At 37.1% G+C, this 16,659-nt stretch overlaps 1 protein-coding gene across 2 annotated transcripts in view; it reads left to right on the forward strand.

Annotated features, from left to right (window-relative positions):
- The window catches only part of FNTA (farnesyltransferase, CAAX box, alpha), a 29,271-nt gene extending 13,284 nt beyond the window's left edge, over positions 1-15,987 (forward strand). For both annotated transcript variants that reach the window (XM_047717243.1, XM_047717242.1), the window contains exons 4-9: positions 3,136-3,240; positions 6,013-6,139; positions 9,215-9,363; positions 13,981-14,043; positions 14,927-15,098; positions 15,353-15,987. In XM_047717243.1, coding sequence (XP_047573199.1) covers positions 3,136-3,240; positions 6,013-6,139; positions 9,215-9,363; positions 13,981-14,043; positions 14,927-15,098; positions 15,353-15,475 — 739 coding nt within the window. In that variant the 3' untranslated portion in view covers positions 15,476-15,987. The remainder of the gene's footprint in view (positions 1-3,135; positions 3,241-6,012; positions 6,140-9,214; positions 9,364-13,980; positions 14,044-14,926; positions 15,099-15,352) is intronic.
- The last annotated feature ends 672 nt before the right edge of the window (positions 15,988-16,659 follow it).

Here is a 16,659-nt window from a genome sequence, read left to right on the forward strand (position 1 = left end):
AGAAGCTCTGTGTGTGGGGACGCCTGGGTGGCTCAGTTGTTAAGCAGCTGCCTTCGGCTCAGGTTAAGATCCCAGCGTCCTGGGATCGAGTCCCACATCGGGCTCCTTGCTCGTCAGGGAACCTGCTTCTCCCTCTGCCTCTGCCTGCCATTCTGTCTGCCTGTGCTCGCTCGCTCTCCCTCTCTCTCTCTGACAAATAAATAAATAAAATCTTTAAAAAAAAAAAAAAAAGAAGCTCTGTGTGTGGCAGGACTTGTCAACTGGCGGACTTCACTATAGGTTAGTGAGTGGAGAGGTGGCGGTTTTGTGTGAAATCTTCATGTCAGCAATTCTAGATCTTTTCTTGTGGTTAGTTTGTTGCTCAAAAGAAGAGTTGTCTGATTATTGCCTGAGGACTATGTGTTTGGCTGCCACAGTTCTTGGAGTCAGACAGGGAAAGATTGGTTGTGGTGGGGATTCTCAGCAGTTTAGTATATCACTGTTTTTAATTTCCCAGTTTCTGGTCCTTTTCCTCACCTTGTATTCCTCTTGTGTCTGGTTTTCCTTTCTACTTCAGATTTTTCCAGAGAATAAAGCCCCTTGTGTCTTGCCATGTTTTTATATATCTTCCTGTTCTTTACTTTCACAAAGAACACGTCACTTCTGACATTTCTGGTCACCACACGGCTGTGGGTTTTTCCCCTACCAAGCAGTTCTCTCTGATACTAGCTGTGTGTCCTGCAATTTAACTCAGTTCTGACACTGTGTGCCTTACATTGTCTAACTACCTGACATTGTCTAACTAGCTGACATTGAGTTAACATCAGATCCCACTGGTTAAGAGCTCAGTCCCACAAGACTGCCCCCTATTTCAGATGCTAATTGCAAATCCAGTTGTCACCTAGCTTCTGACCTATAGCTCAGAGGTTCCCAGGACCCCTTCCTCGGGTTCTGCAAATTTGCTAGAGTGGCTCACAGAACTCAAGAAAACTGTTACTTATGTTTACCAGTCTATTAAAGGATGTGATAAAAGGATACAAATGAACAGCCTAAATAAATATATAGGGCAAGGTCTGGGAGGGTCCCAAGCTCAGGATCTTTTGCCCTCTTTGGAGGATATGTCCTCTCCCAGAATATGAATAGGTTTACCCACCTAGAAACTGCAAACCCCTAGTATTGGGATGCTGTGGAGGGTCCCTCATGTAGGCATGATCAATTATTAACTCTGTTTCTAGCCTCTCTCTTCTGTCTAGACAACTGGAGGTGGAACTGATAATTCCAAGCTTCTGATCAATGTTTGGTCTTCCTGGTGACCAGGAGCCACCTAAGGAGCCCACCTAGAGTTGCCTCAATAGAATGCCTCTAGTACTCTTTTTTTTTTTTTTTTTTAAGATTTTATTTATACATTTGAAAGAGAGAGGAAGCACGTGAGTGAGATGAGGGGCAGAGGGAGAGAGAGAAGCAGACTCCACTCTGAGCAGGGAGCCAGATGTGGGCCTCAATCCCAGTACCCTGAGATCATGACCTGAGCTGAAGGCAGATGCTTAACCCACTGAGCCACCCAGGCACCCACTTCTAGTATTCTTATCTTTTAGGAATTTCTAAGTGTCCCAGGAGCTGTGTGCCAGGAACCAGAGGCAGAAACCTATATATGTTTTTTCTGTTATCTCACAACAGGCCAGTGATGCCATCACCTCTCTGCTTAAGGTTGGCTGTTAAGGGCTCTTTCTAGATTTTATACTGTTTTTAACCCCATGCTTGATTCCCAGTATCGAGGATACCTGACACCTCATTTCTGAACCTTTCTTCCTCTGTTGACAGGTTTTTAGCACTTTGTTTTTCAAAGTCAGTTAAAACTTGTCTGTCACCTTACCATTTTCCATAGTGTTGTTGACCTCTTCCAATTGCTGTGATATCCCCTTGTCCATAATTCTCTTTGTTCTTGTGGATTTATACTGTTTTTCATTCCCTTACTATCATTTTTGTGGATTTTTATTAGCATGTCAGGATAAACTTACTCATTTAATCTACCATGTTTCACTGGAATTTTTAGTAAAATATTCCATCATTTTATATCTCTGATATGCTCTTTCTTATCTTTTAAGAAATTCCTGACCATGCATAACACAAAGTAACTTAGAATGCATTTTGAAGTTTCCTAAGTTTATTTGTTGTTTTTTTTTTAAAGGCAGTATACTGGATAACATTACTCAGTTAAACCAAACTGCTTCTTTATGGCCATGCTTTATGAAGCCTAATTTTCCTTAAACTTATAAAATAGAGAAATACTGTTATCTGTCATATTTAGCATTTCATTTTAAAAGATACTTTTAAAGCAGCTGTTTGTCTTTTATTATACACTGAGTTGGAAATTTTAAAGTAAAAATAGACCACAACTAATAATCATATTTTTAGAGAAAAGTTTTTTTTCTTTTTTAAAAAGATTTTATTTATTTATTTGACGGAGAGAGACACAGCAAGAGAGGGAACAGAAGCAGGGGGAGTAGGAGTGGGAGAGGGAGAAGGAGCAGGCTTCCCACTGAACAGGGAGCCTAATGCAGGGTTGGATCCCAGGACCTGGGATCATGACCTGAGCCGAAGGCAGACGCTTAATGACTGAGCCACCCAGGTGCCCCAAGAAAAGAGTTTTTTAAATGATTTAATTCTACCTATGAAGAAATTAAGAGAAACTTGTTTCATATATGAGTAGCATATTTGTGGTGGCTCTAAAAGCAAAATATTTGATAATGTTTATAATGGAATTAATTTATTATATGAATGATGTATCCAAACAAACAAGCTGTACCATATAAGGAAATATTATAAGGAAAGAGATGTCTTTGATTCACCAGTAATAGAACACTCATAACCAGAGTGTTACCTGAAAATAATCATTAGTTGGTTGTCTTTTTCTTCTCTCTCAATGTTTGTTGCCTTTTACTATTTTTACTTCAAAATGCTTGATTCTTCTAGTCACCAGATAGTTGTATGAGTTTGGACAACCAAACACAGATACATTGCTAAGTTATTGGTTATATAGAATGCCTACCAAAAAAAAGAAGTGTGTCTCACTATGTTGTTTACCTTTATCTAACATGATACTGTGGTTAGGCAGTTTATGTAGAGTAATGAGACAATGCTTGATGTTTGCTATAGGCATTTTCGGAGAGTTCTCTTAAAGTCACTTCAAAAGGATCTACATGAGGAGATGAACTACATCACTGCAATAATTGAGGAACAGCCCAAAAACTATCAAGTTTGGTAAGATGAAAATAGGAAGGAAATATGTCAGTATGTTAATATTACTTACCCACTGGGTGATGAGATTATAGGGAATTGTTTCTTTATAATTTTAGTACTTTACATTGGAGCTAAAATGTTACCTGTCTCATAGGGTTGTTAGGAGGATTAAATGAGAATTTGTTTTTAAGGGAGGGGGGCAGAGAGAGCAGGAGAAAAAGAGAATCTTAAGCGTCTCCACACCCAGCAAGGAGCCCCTCGATTTCACGACCCTGAGGTCGAAACCAAGAGTTGGATGTTTAACCAACTGAGCCACTAGGTGCTCCTAAATGAGATAATTTTGTGTTTAGTGCTTAAAGTGGTGCCTATCTTCGAGTTAACACTCAAATATGTGTACTGGTATTATAATTTTAAAATTTGACATTAGCATATAATAACTGCTGAAGAATTTTTGAATAAAGAATCTGAAAAAATGTTTTCTGTCCAGTGTGTTATAAAATGTGTTATAAAATGGTATTTGATTTATTTATTTATCATTTGTTTATTCAGAATTTTTTTATTGGTGCGGGGTTACAAAGAGGAACCACACAGTCTAACAGGGAAAGCACATAATAAAGCCAATTACCTTACAGTGCAGTGTGAAAACCACAGTGGTGTAGAGTATTTTACAGAGTATATTTGCTCTGGAAACTAAGCCCTAAGTTAGCATAGACAAAACTATAGGGATTATTATGGGTGAGGGGAACAGAAAACAGTTAAGAAAAAAAGAAGGCATTATGGAGCAGGAGGACAGAGAATGGAAAAGAAATGGAGTTTGAACAGTACCCAGCATATAGTGGGCAACTCTTGAATGGAAGCTGCTGTGGTTGCTGTTATTTTGGAGATGGAGAAGGAGGTACTGGTGGTGGTCATGGTGTGGGTCAACTTGACATACTGAACAACCTAATTATTAAGTTTTTCCTAAATTACAGAATTTACTAGGAACCTAGAAAAATAAATTATTACTAGTGTTCACTAACTTGGGAGATTTTTGAAATAAATTTGGAAGCCTTTCCCTCTAGGATCTTCCTCTTGGTAGTATCTTGCCTTAATATTCTGTAAGATGAATTTTAAAATTTTTAAAGATCCCTCTAGGATCTTCCTCTTGGTAGTATCTTGCCTTCTTAATATTCTGTAAGATGAATTTTTAAATTTTTAAAGATCCCTCTAGGATCTTCCTCTTGGTAGTATCTTGCCTTCTTAATATTCTATAAGATGAATTTTTAAATTTTTTTTTAAAGATTTTTATTTATTTATTTGACAGAGATCACAAGTAGGCAGAGAGGCAGGCAAAGAGAGAGGAAGGGAAGCAGGCTCCCTGCCTAGCAGAGAGCCCAATGTGGGACTCGATCCCAGGACCCTGAGATCATGACCCGAGCCGAAGGCAGCGGCTTAACCCACTGAGCCACCCAGGCGCCCCGAATTTTTAAATTTTTAAAGATCCCTCTAGGATCTTCCTCTTGGTAGTATCTTGCCTTCTTAATATTCTGTAAGGTGAATTTTAAATATTCTGTAAGATGCATGTAGAATGTTCATTCAGTATCAGATCTTTCCACTTTTCCCATCACTCCTACCCACTTTTAGTATATTGAATATTAATGAATTTTTTTAAAAAACAGCTTTTTTGAGATATAACTTGCATATTATACCATTTACCTATTTATTTATTTATTTATTTATTTTTTAAAGATTTTATTTATTTATTTGACAGAGAGAGATCACAAGTAGACAGAGAGGCAAGCAGAGAGAGAGAGGGAAGCAGGCTTCTTGCTGAGCAGAGAGCCCGATGCGGGACTCAATCCCAGGACCCTGAGATCATGACCTGAGCCGAAGGCAGTGGCTTAACCCACTGAGCCACCCAGGCGCCCCTATTTATTTATTTTTAAAGTGAGTTCTGCACCCACTGTGGAGCTTGAACTCATGACCCCAAGATCAAGAGTCCCGTGATCTACCAACTGAGCCAGCCAGGCACCCCTACTATTTACTCATTTTTTAAAATTTAAATTCAGTTAGCCAACATATTATATATCATTATTCCATTTACCCATTTAAAGTATATGGTTCAGTGGTTTTAGTATATTTACCAATATGTAAAACCATGACTACAATGACTTTCAGAACATTTTCACTAATAGATTTTTATAAATATTTCAGTAAAAAAAAAATTATAAAAAAGAACCCAACAGAAAACTTTTAGATGCATTTTCCTAGTACAGAAACAACTCTTGACAAATTTACAATATGTCATAGCTGTTTACCAGAGGAGAAGCGAACTGAATTCTGCCCACGAATTGGTGGAATGAGCAGTTGCTTGTATGTGATGCTGTGGACGTAAGAAAAATTGAAAGCCTATTTATAACCGGAGGAGCTTCTATACTTGATTAAATAGTATCACATTTCCTATAGTCTGATTATGCCATCTGGGAATGTTTCCAAATTCTTTGATAGGATTTTGTGGTTGTTAGAGATTACTTCCAGATTTAGCTTGAAATAAACCTTCTTTAAACCCTAAGTATCTGATTTCATTTTACACACAAATCACTGTGTTATGTTTCTCAACTCTTACCTAGTCTTCTAGAATTTTTTGTTCTTAGTGTTTCTTCTTTGTTATCTTTTCTTTCCAGTATAATCTGGAGAATTAGAGGTGAGATTCTGTTTTTTGAGTGTCCCTCCACATCGCATAATACAACACAAGCAGTTGATACTTGAGTTCTTGGATACATTAACACAAAACTTTTCTTCTCCCTGCTTTAGGCACCATAGGCGAGTTTTAGTGGAATGGCTAAAAGATCCTTCTCAGGAGCTTGAGTTTATTGCTGATATTCTTAATCAGGATGCAAAGAATTATCATGCCTGGCAACATCGACAGTGGGTTATTCAGGTATTGCTTTTCTTGTTAAAATGTTTTTTAGATTGTTTTAACTGAATTAAATAATTAAAATTACTGTTGGATTCTTAGTATACTCCTGAATTAAAACACACATACAGACCATTACACACAAAATGTAATGACTGAGAATTATTAAGATGTTTAGTTAAAACCTGATATTCTTCATGCTGATTAGTCTTATACTCTCTCAAGATACATTGGTAAGTACCTTCATATTAAAGAAGAATTGATAGTAACTTTTGTATTTTTTAGATTGAATTTGCATCACATTTTATATTTGCTAGCAAATTGAATAGAAAAGGTAGTTGTAATTTTCTAATACACCTTTGTTATTTTAATTAACAAAGGCATGGTACCTGCTGGGGTTTTTATGTACATAAACTTTGGAATACCACTTTACAGTAATAAATAGTATTTTATTTCTGCCCACTTGTTAGAATTTTATGCTAAACCCTGAATAGAAGCGTACAGTTAAAACTCCCACTCTAGACATTTATTTATTCCAGCGAACAATTCTAGTGTTGTTTACTGTGAATTTTTTCCAATGATTGCTACTTTGTGCACAATTCATTATACCAAGATCAATTCCGAAAAAAATTTTTTTTACTCAAAAATTTAAACTTTTCTGGCTAAAATTAACAAGTCAGGAAATGACAGATGCTGGCGAGGATGCGGAGAAAGGGGAACCCTCCTACACTGTTGGTGGGAATGCAAGCTGGTGCAACCACTCTGGAAAACAGCATGGAGGTTCCTCAAAATGTTGAAAATAGAACTACCCTATGACCCAGCAATTGCACTGCTGGGTATTTACCCTAAAGATAGAAACGTAGGGATCCGAAGGGGCACATGCACCCGAATGTTTATAGCAGCAATGTCTACAATAGCCAAACTATGGAAAGAACCTAGATGTCCATCAACAGACGAATGGATAAAGAAGATGTGGTATATATACACAATGGAATACTATGCAGCCATCAAAAGAAATGAAATCTTGCCATTTGCGACGACGTGGATGGAACTAGAGGGTATCATGCTTAGCGAAATAAGTCAATTGGAGAAAGACAACTATCATATGATCTCCCCGATATGAGGGAGAGGAGATGCAACATGGGGGGGTTAAGGGGGTAGGAGAAGAATAAATGAAACAAGATGGGATTGGGAGGGAGACAAACCATAAGTGACTCTTAATCTCACAAAACAAACTGAGGGTTGATGGGGAGAGGGGGGTTGGGAGAGGGGGAGTTGGGGTTATGGACATTGGGGAGGGTATGTGCTATGGTGAGTGCTGTGAAGTGTGTAAACCTGGCGATTCGCAGACCTGTACCCCTGGGGATAAAAATATATGTTTATAAAAAATAAAATTAAAAAAAAAATTTTAACTTTTCTAAATTTGATTAAAGGGATGCATTTTCTAAAGATATTTGGTATTTTTGTTTTTTATATGAAATTCTACCCTTTTGCCATTATCAAATAAGAAATATATAACTCTGTTAGCTTTTTCATAATTAATATCCCCAACTTTTGCAGCATTTGTAAGTTTTGACCTTTTTATTTCTTTTTTAAATTGTCTTTATTGGTTTTCTCCTCCCCCTAATATTTTTTTATTAAAACAGTTTTATAATGTGGGGCACCTGGGTGACTCAGTGGGTTAAGCTGCTGCCTTCGGCTCAGGTCATCATCTCAGGGTCCTGGGATCAAGCCCCGCATCGGGCTCTCTGCTCAGCAAGGAGCCTGCTTCCTCCTCTCTCTCTGCCTGCCTCTCTGACTGCTTGTGATCTCTGTCAAATAAATAAATAAAATCTTAAAAAAAAAAAAACAGTTTTATAATGTAAAAATTTGTATCTAAATACAGCAGTGTATATTTGTCCACGTGTTTTATTTATTTTTAAAAAAAAATTTTTTTTTAATTTTATTTATTTATTTGACAGAGAGAGAGAGATCACAAGTAGGCAGAGAGGCAGGCAGAGAGAGGAGGAAGCAGGCTCACTGCTGAGCAGAGAGCCCGATGTGGGGCTCGATCCCAGGACCCTGAGATCACGACCTGAGCCGAAGGCAGAGGCTTAACCCACTGAGCCACCCAGGTGCCCCTATTTTTCAATTTATTTAAGATTTTATTTGTTTGTCAGAGGAAGAGACAGAGAGAACACAAGTAGGGGGAGTGGCAGGTAGAGGGAGAGATGGGTTCTCTGCTTAACAGAGAGCCCAATCTGGGACTTGATCCCAGGACCCTGGCATCATGACCTGAGCCAAAGGCAGATGCTTAACCTGCTGAGCCATCCAGGCATCCCTCTCCACATGTGTTTTAATGTGATTTTATCATATATGTGCATTTTAATACTTCCTTTTACTTAATATTATGTATTTGTATCAAATCCATTAAATTAATATACTATAATCATCTTTGAGTTTAGTTTCTTCCCTCTAAATTTTCATCTTAATGCATAAGCATTTAGTTACCTATACCTTTTTTGCCTATTAATACCTTAGAGAATACTTCTTGGATCTGTTTAAATAGTATAAACATGCCTCTTAGTGTATAAATTATTCTCAAGAAGATAGTAACAGGGCACTTTGCTCTCTCTTCCTAATTTTTTTCTTTCTTTGTGACCATTCCCTTGTCTTTGATGACTTTTCTTTCCCCCTCCATTTCCTTGACCTGCAACTATCATTTTCCTCCAAATTATGTGATGAGTCCCACATCTTCTACCCCTTTACTGAAATTTTATTTATTTATTTATTTATTTTAAGATTTTGTTTATTTGACAGTGAGAGAGCACAAGCAGGGGGAGCAGGAGAGGGAAAAGCAGGCTCCCCGCTGAGCAGGGAACCTGATGCGGAGCTGGATCTCAGGACTCTGGGATCAGGACCTGATCCAAAGGCAGACACCTAACCAACTGAGCCAGCCAGGCATCCCTATTTTTATTTTTTATTAATAATGGGACATTGCTTAGGGGTGCCTGGCTAGTTTAGTCCGTAGAGCATATGACTCTTGATCTTGGGGTTGTTCTTAAAAAAAAAAAAAAAAAAAAAGACATTTCTAATTGGATATTTTTTATTTTCTCTTAGGAATTTAAACTTTGGGATAATGAGCTGCAGTATGTAGACCAACTTCTTAAAGAGGATGTGAGAAATAACTCTGTCTGGAACCAAAGATACTTCGTAATTTCTAACACCACTGGCTATAATGATCGTGCTATATTGGAGAGAGAAGTCCAGTTAGTAATCTCCTTTACTTGTTCATTTGTTAAAAGAGTATTTGTGTGCCTTTCATGTATGTCTCAGGCATTGGGGATCCAGCAAAGATCAAGACTGCCCCTGATCCTGCCCCCGTTGAACTAATAGGACAGAATACTTAGATGAAATCTAGAAGGACGAATTTATAGCTATATAGATACCTCTACATTGTAGTGTCATAAGTTTCTTGAAATATTGTTGCTACCACAGATTGAAAAGAAATCCTCTGATTTCATAGTGTCTAAGAAGCTTTATTTTAAAACTATCTCATTAAATTCTGGTACCCTTATCTAAATAGTCCCCAGAAGCCGTGTTACTCTACTGAGCAGGGTTTGAAGCAGGATGTTATTGTTGTAAGAGGCTCTCCTGTACCTTGTAGGATGTTGAGCAGTATTCCTAGACTTTACACCCTATATATCAGTAGTAACCCCCTCCCTCAAGTTGTGACAAACAAAAATGTCCCCAGACATTGCCAAATGTCACCTGTGGGGTAAAACCATCCCTAGTTGAAAACTACTGCTTTAGTGTACAAAAAGCTGTTCTAAGCACTAGAATTTTTTGAATTGGAATGAATATTAATATCCATAAACATTAATAGCCACCTCTTTTCTGACTATTTTGTCTCGGTGTCTGTTTTAAATTTGAACATATTTTTTGTTTTTATAGCTTGATGAGAACGTACTCATAATTTTAATTTAAAAGTTGTTTTAGGGGCACCTGGCTGGCTCAGTCAGTAGAGCATGTGACTCTTGATCTTGGAGCCATGAGTTTTAAGCCCTACCTGGGGCCTAGAGCTTACTTTAAAAAAATTAAAAATAAAAAACAAAAAGTTATTTTAACAGCTGCTGGGAAGAGCTGATGTTTATGACATCTGTCTTCATCTTCCTTTTTCTTACTTCTGTTTGGGCCAGGGCAGCTAGCTTTTCTTTTCTCTTTTCTGTATCAGGATCTGGTGATTTAAATTAAAAAGAAAAGAGGTGTGTCAATGCTCCAGGCTTCTTTCTGAAGCAGCCACATAGCCCCTCAAGCACATCTCATTCTTTCTTTTTATTGCTCTACTCTTCAAAGCTGCACTAATATGGTAGTCACTAGCCACATATGGCTACTTAAGTTTAGTTTAATGAAAATCACATAATTCCATTCCTTAGTTGTACGAATCACTTCTCAGGGGTTAAGTACCCACATGTGGCTAATGACTACTAATTGGGCAGCACCGATAAAGAACATCATCATCATAGCAAGTTCGGTTGAATAGTATTGATCTGAGGGGTAGCAGTGAAACTTACTGAAATAATTTTATTACTCTTAAACCTCAATACTGGGGCTTGAGTAGAGAAAATTCAGACTCATCATCCAGCCCTTCATATATTACTTTTTTTTTAGAGTTGGTATTCTTTTGTGAAGATTAGGACAAAAGTACTCTGAAGGACAATAAAATGTCATCCTTTAGAGAGTTCAGTAGCTTTTTTGTGTAAAGGTAGAATGCTTCAGGTTATTCTTCCTTGAATTAACCCAGTTAATAATTATGGACTTCAGATACTACATATTCCTTATTTACTATATCATGCTTCATAGGTTAAGTGTAATAAAATACTTAAAAGTTGAGCATGAAGAGTGAAAAATGGAAACTTCTCCTAGTCTTCAAAGGCACATTGATGGTTTTCTGTTAACAAATAGATACAGAAATAATTAGTCAAGAATCTTGAGAGTTTTCCAGGGACACCTGGCTGGCTCAGTTGGTGGAGCATGCAACTCTTGATCTCAGGGTTGTGAGTTTGAACCCTGTGTTGGGTGTAGAGATTACTTAAAAACAAAAATCTTTTTAAAAATCATTTAAAAAGAAAATCTGAGAGTTTTTCATATTTAAGCCTTATACCATTAAGAGAGGTAAAAGAAATATTTAAAATGCTAAGAGTAGCTTTAGTTATCTAGAATTTAGTTTGTTAACTAAATGTTTTTACTCTAAAGAATATAGATTTATCTGATTACTTTTTTCCCTTTTATTATAAAAGTAATGCAGTCTGGTTGTAGGAGGAAACTTCTGAATTATGTAAAGTAAAACATCAAAATCTCTTATTCTCTCTCTTCCTATCCCCCCCCCCCCACTTTTTAAAAGATTTTTAATTTATTTATTAGGGGGAGAGAGAGTACACATGAGCAGGGGCTGAGGAAGAGGGATAAGGCAAAGCAGGCTCCCCGCTGAGCAAGGAGCCCTGTGTGGGACTTGATCCCAGGACTCTGTGGTCATGATCCGAGCCAAAGGCAGCTACTTAACCGACTGAGCCATCTGGACGTCCCCCTATACCCCATTCTTAAGAGTGAGCTACAATTAGTGTGGATCCTCCCAAGCCTTATTAAGTATATTTGCAAACATGTATGCACAGCAACGTAGGCAATGATATTATACACATTGTTTTTTTCACTTAATATATCATGGCCATATTTTCATGACTACTACTAGTACTGTTAATAATAGTTACCATTTGGGGGCGCCTGGGTGGCTCAGTTAAACTACTGCCTTCAGCTCAGGTCATGATCTTGGGGTCTTGCGATTGACTCCTGCGTCGGACTTCCTGCTCAGGGGAAGCCGGCTTCTCCCTCTTTGACTCCCCCTGCTTGTGCGTTCACTTGCTCTCTCTGTTAAGTAAATAAAATCTTTAAAAAATAATAGTTAACACTTATCTATTTTTTAAAGATTTTATCTTGTTTAGTGGGAGAGAGAAACTTTCCTGCTGACTCTGTACTGAGCATGGAGCCCAACACAGGGTTCAGTCCCACAATACTGAAATCATGACCCAGGCCAAAATTAGAGGAGTCAGGAGCTCAACCGATTGAGCCACCCAGGGTCCCCAACAATTAGCATTTATTAAGCATTTACTACATGTAGGAATTCTTACTTAATTTTCATAACAACACTGTGAAATACCTGATGAAGAACTTGAGGTTCAGAGTAGTTCTGTGATGTGGCTAAGAGCACACAGATAATAACTGATGGGGCTACGATTAGCAGCTGGGCAGTCTGGGACAGCCAACCAGTTTAGTCGGTAGAGCATGCAACTCTGGATCTTGGAGTCGTGAATCAAGGAGTTGTGAGTTCAAGCCCTATGTTGGATATAGAGATTACTTTAAAAAAATAATAATAATAATAAGCTAGGAACTCTGACCTCAAAGTGCATATTTTAACCATTAAAATAGATCATCTTTAGTACATATGTATATGAATAAAATTCTTCAGATATTGCCAAAATGAAATTAAGAATCTTCTGCAGTGACTAGTGAAGACATGCAGGTACATGGTTTGAAAAATAACTGAAAATATTAGGCCATGCAAAAGTAGTTGGAAAAAAACTTTCAATGGTGCTGGATGAGTTTATCATTACAGTATATTCCCCCCTTCCCTGCAGTTTTACCTTCCGCAGTTTCAGTTACTCATGATCAGCTATAGTCCAGAAGCATATGATCCTCCTGAGGACATATGTTTGGGGGGACATTAGGTAGTATAGCCTAACACTACATCACAATCCCTGTCATTCACCTACTTCATCTTATCGTGTAGGCATTGTATTATCTTAAATCATCACAAGAAGGGTGAGTACAGTCTAATAAGGTATTTTGAGAGAGACTACATTCATATAATTTTTATTACAATGAGTATATCATGATCTATTTATTGTTGTTAATCTCTTAGTGTGCCTGTAAATTAAGCTTTATTGGAGGTATGGATGTATAGGAGAAAACATGGTATATACAAGATTTGATACTCTGTAGTTTCAGACATATACTGGGTGTTTGGGAACCTATCCTGTAGAGAAAGGAGGACTACTGTACTCTGTGGGGAAAAAATGCTTTTGTAACAGTAATAAGACAATAAATAAAACAGCAATAAAACCAAGATTACTAAATTTTAGTCAGTGAGTGACTTACTCATTTGAGCAAGTATGTAGTGAAGCTAAATTCTGTCACTCCCTTGGAATTTGTTGTATTTGGATCTAAAATGTATTTAATAATCTGGTTAAAGGGAAAAGAAAGGGAGTGTCCATTTTGACTGGTAACATCATAGTTAACTAGTAGTCTTGTTTTAGAATATAAGAAATATACATTTGTGTTGATTTCTCATTTTTATTCTTTGTCTATAAAGTTTCTGTGCTATTTTTTTATTACGGCTCCTAAGATATGTAGTTCTCCTTTTTGAATGATTTCAATTTGTTGGGCATAAGTAGATCTTGGACTTTTTCTCAAGATTGCTTTACCAATAAAAGGAATACCTGTTTTAGCTGACATTTTCTTCAAAGGGAAAGCCTTAATTAAAGGAAATCCCTCACATAGTTTATTTTCCTATTGTGAATTTAGCCTTCATATTAGTTAGGTGTCCTTGGCTAGAATTGGTTAAAAATTTACAAGAGGGAGGATCTATGTAACTATGTATTGAAAACAGACTTAAAGGATTCTAATTTAGCTATGACTTAGACCTAGTCATAGCCCACTAAGATAAATGAAAGCGCATATCCAAGCCTGTCACAATCTTATTAAAACTGTTTCTAATTATTGCACTGCTCTTAAAATTATACACATATTTCTTTGTGGTCTTTTTCTTATAGGTACACTCTGGAAATGATTAAACTAGTACCACATAATGAAAGTGCATGGAACTATTTGAAAGGGTAAGAGGTTGTTTTAGATTGTTTTATATAAAAACCACCTGCTAATATGATGTATCATTGAATATATTCCGTTAATTGGATTCCAAAGGATACTAAAGAATTTTCCATTTTTCTGGATCTAAAAGAAGTTGTACCAGTGTTAGATGGTGGCACACAAGAACAGTGCCTTTTAACCCCCAAGCACATACCAGCACAGTTTTTGGAATAGTCCATGACTAAACAACAATGCAACTATAATATATTTATGAATCCTATAGTCTTATGTCAAAGAATGGGATGTACACACTTAGTTTCTATTTAGCTCAGGAACATAGCAAAGACAAAGCAAACTTCTGCAAGCAGATTGCATGGATGCATAGCCAATCTTTCTGTTTTCATTTCTATCTCATTCCTTAAATTGACCAGGTTTCACTTGCCTGGCCACTGATAAAACCAAGCTTCTTTTTGAGCTTAGAGAGCTCCCTGGAGGCCCGAAGAACATAAAGTATGGAGCCCAGTCACATTTGGAGATGTATCCAGGGTTCAGGCCTATAATATCTGGAGAACTAAAAGAATAAGAAACCATCTCTAGAAGAAACTGAAACATCTCTCTTGTTTTCTTCCTTCACTTTTTAATTTTAAGAAGATGATTTATTTTCTGATTTAATTGTGTGTGTTGTAGTTTCAGTTATAAATGATCACTTTTAAGTTTCATTATTCTTTTTAATTATACTCGGGTCATAATCATCCATAATAAAACTCACACATAATTTAAAAATTTCATTTAGTTTCAACTTCATTCATTCAAAATAAGTCTCCTCTCTTGGTCATGTTACAGAGGTCATTTTCTTACGATCTTTCTATTATTTTTGTTCTTCTCAAAATTGAGAATAATTTTTTTTAGGATTTTACAGGATCGTGGTCTTTCCAAATACCCGAATCTGTTAAATCAGTTACTTGATTTACAACCAAGTCACAGTTCCCCTTACCTAATTGCCTTTCTCGTGGATATCTATGAAGACATGCTAGAAAACCAATGTGACAACAAGGAGGACATTCTTAATAAAGCATTAGAGGTAAGTCAAGACACCCAGACACTATTCTTGGTGTCTCGGAATTTGGTCCGTGCAATGCCACTATATTCATGCCCTTTTCACTCAAGAATTCAGGGCAGGACGATTTCCACTGTTGAGAGCAAAACCCACATCACTAGTGAACACAATGTGTGATTATAATGATGGATCTCATTTGAACATGATCTGAGTTTAACTGTGTTGGCTGAAAAGGATTTGCCCATTATCTTTAAAGAATTTTTGTTTTTCATTTTCAGTTATGTGAAATTCTAGCTAAAGAAAAGGACACTATAAGAAAGGAATATTGGAGATATATTGGAAGATCCCTTCAAAGTAAACACAGCACAGAGAGTGACCCACCAACAAATGTACAGCAATAACACCATCTGGAAGAACTCGATGGAATGCTTTTATTTTTTTAAGAGACTCTAATGCAGGAGTTTAAAACTAAAGCAATCATTCCCTTTGCCTGTGGTGTAAAACGTGCATTGCACAGGTAATTGCTTTTTAACAAGAACTAAGTGTGATGCTCCTTGGGTGCTGCTGCTATTCAGACTAGTAATTTGATTCTAAAGCAAAGTAATTTGGGGGGAGGGAGAAGAAACAGAAAGTCCCATGAAGGAACTTCTGTAGACTTACCAACATTTACTCTAATCCCTTAGCATCAGCTCCTCCCTAAAGGAACTATGCATCAGGATTTGCAGCATTAATGAACGCAGGTAACTTGTATGTAATGGATATAAGATAACTTAAATTAGGGTTCAGGAAGCAGGGAATGCAATGTTACATTAGAGCTGCTATGTTACACTCACAGTATCTTGCTATCACTGTAACCAACTAATGCCAAAAGAATGATTTTGTAATAAAATTATAGATGTATCCTAAAACTTGACATAGTTTGTTTTTTTTTAAATAGCATTTAATTATGTACATGGGATGTTGTCTCAGCTTGGAAAAGCCACTAAGAAAGAAAATATTGCCATAAAACTATAGAAAACAGAAACATGATCACGTGAAAGGAAATGTTACTAGAATGTGAATTGGTCGGTTCTTGTCTTCAACAAAATCTGCTCAAGATAGTTTAGACCTGCAAGGTTTATTAAGGCATATAGATAGCTCAAAGAATAATCACCTGATCTTCCAGAAGTATATCCCCAAACCATGCTGTAGAACTGGGCCATCAAATTCTGGGATCAGAAAACTTTTGAATGAGGCTGTTCCCCTAGGACTCTAGGACTCTAGGTCTCTAGGACTGTCAACCTCTGCCACATTCCTTGTGAGCACATCTGCTTCCCTTCCCACGGAAGGGAAATTAAAGCCTGCTCCAAATTAAAGCCTCACTCACTTTAGTACATTGGATTGGAAGGAACCTAAATGTCATCTAAAACTTAACTGCAGAGGAATCTAGAAAATGTAGTTGATAGCTTTCTGGCCTCCACAGTTCAGGAAGATAAGCTAGAATGGAGTTGAAGTATTGAACAAGTTAGTTCTCTGTACCTGCACATAATCTCACTTCATCAACAAAGAATTTTTGTTCAGTGTTCAGAGCATCAAACTCCACCTA

The sequence above is a fragment of the Lutra lutra genome, chromosome 2 (assembly GCF_902655055.1).
Source record: "Lutra lutra chromosome 2, mLutLut1.2, whole genome shotgun sequence".
Lineage (NCBI taxonomy): Eukaryota > Metazoa > Chordata > Mammalia > Carnivora > Mustelidae > Lutra > Lutra lutra.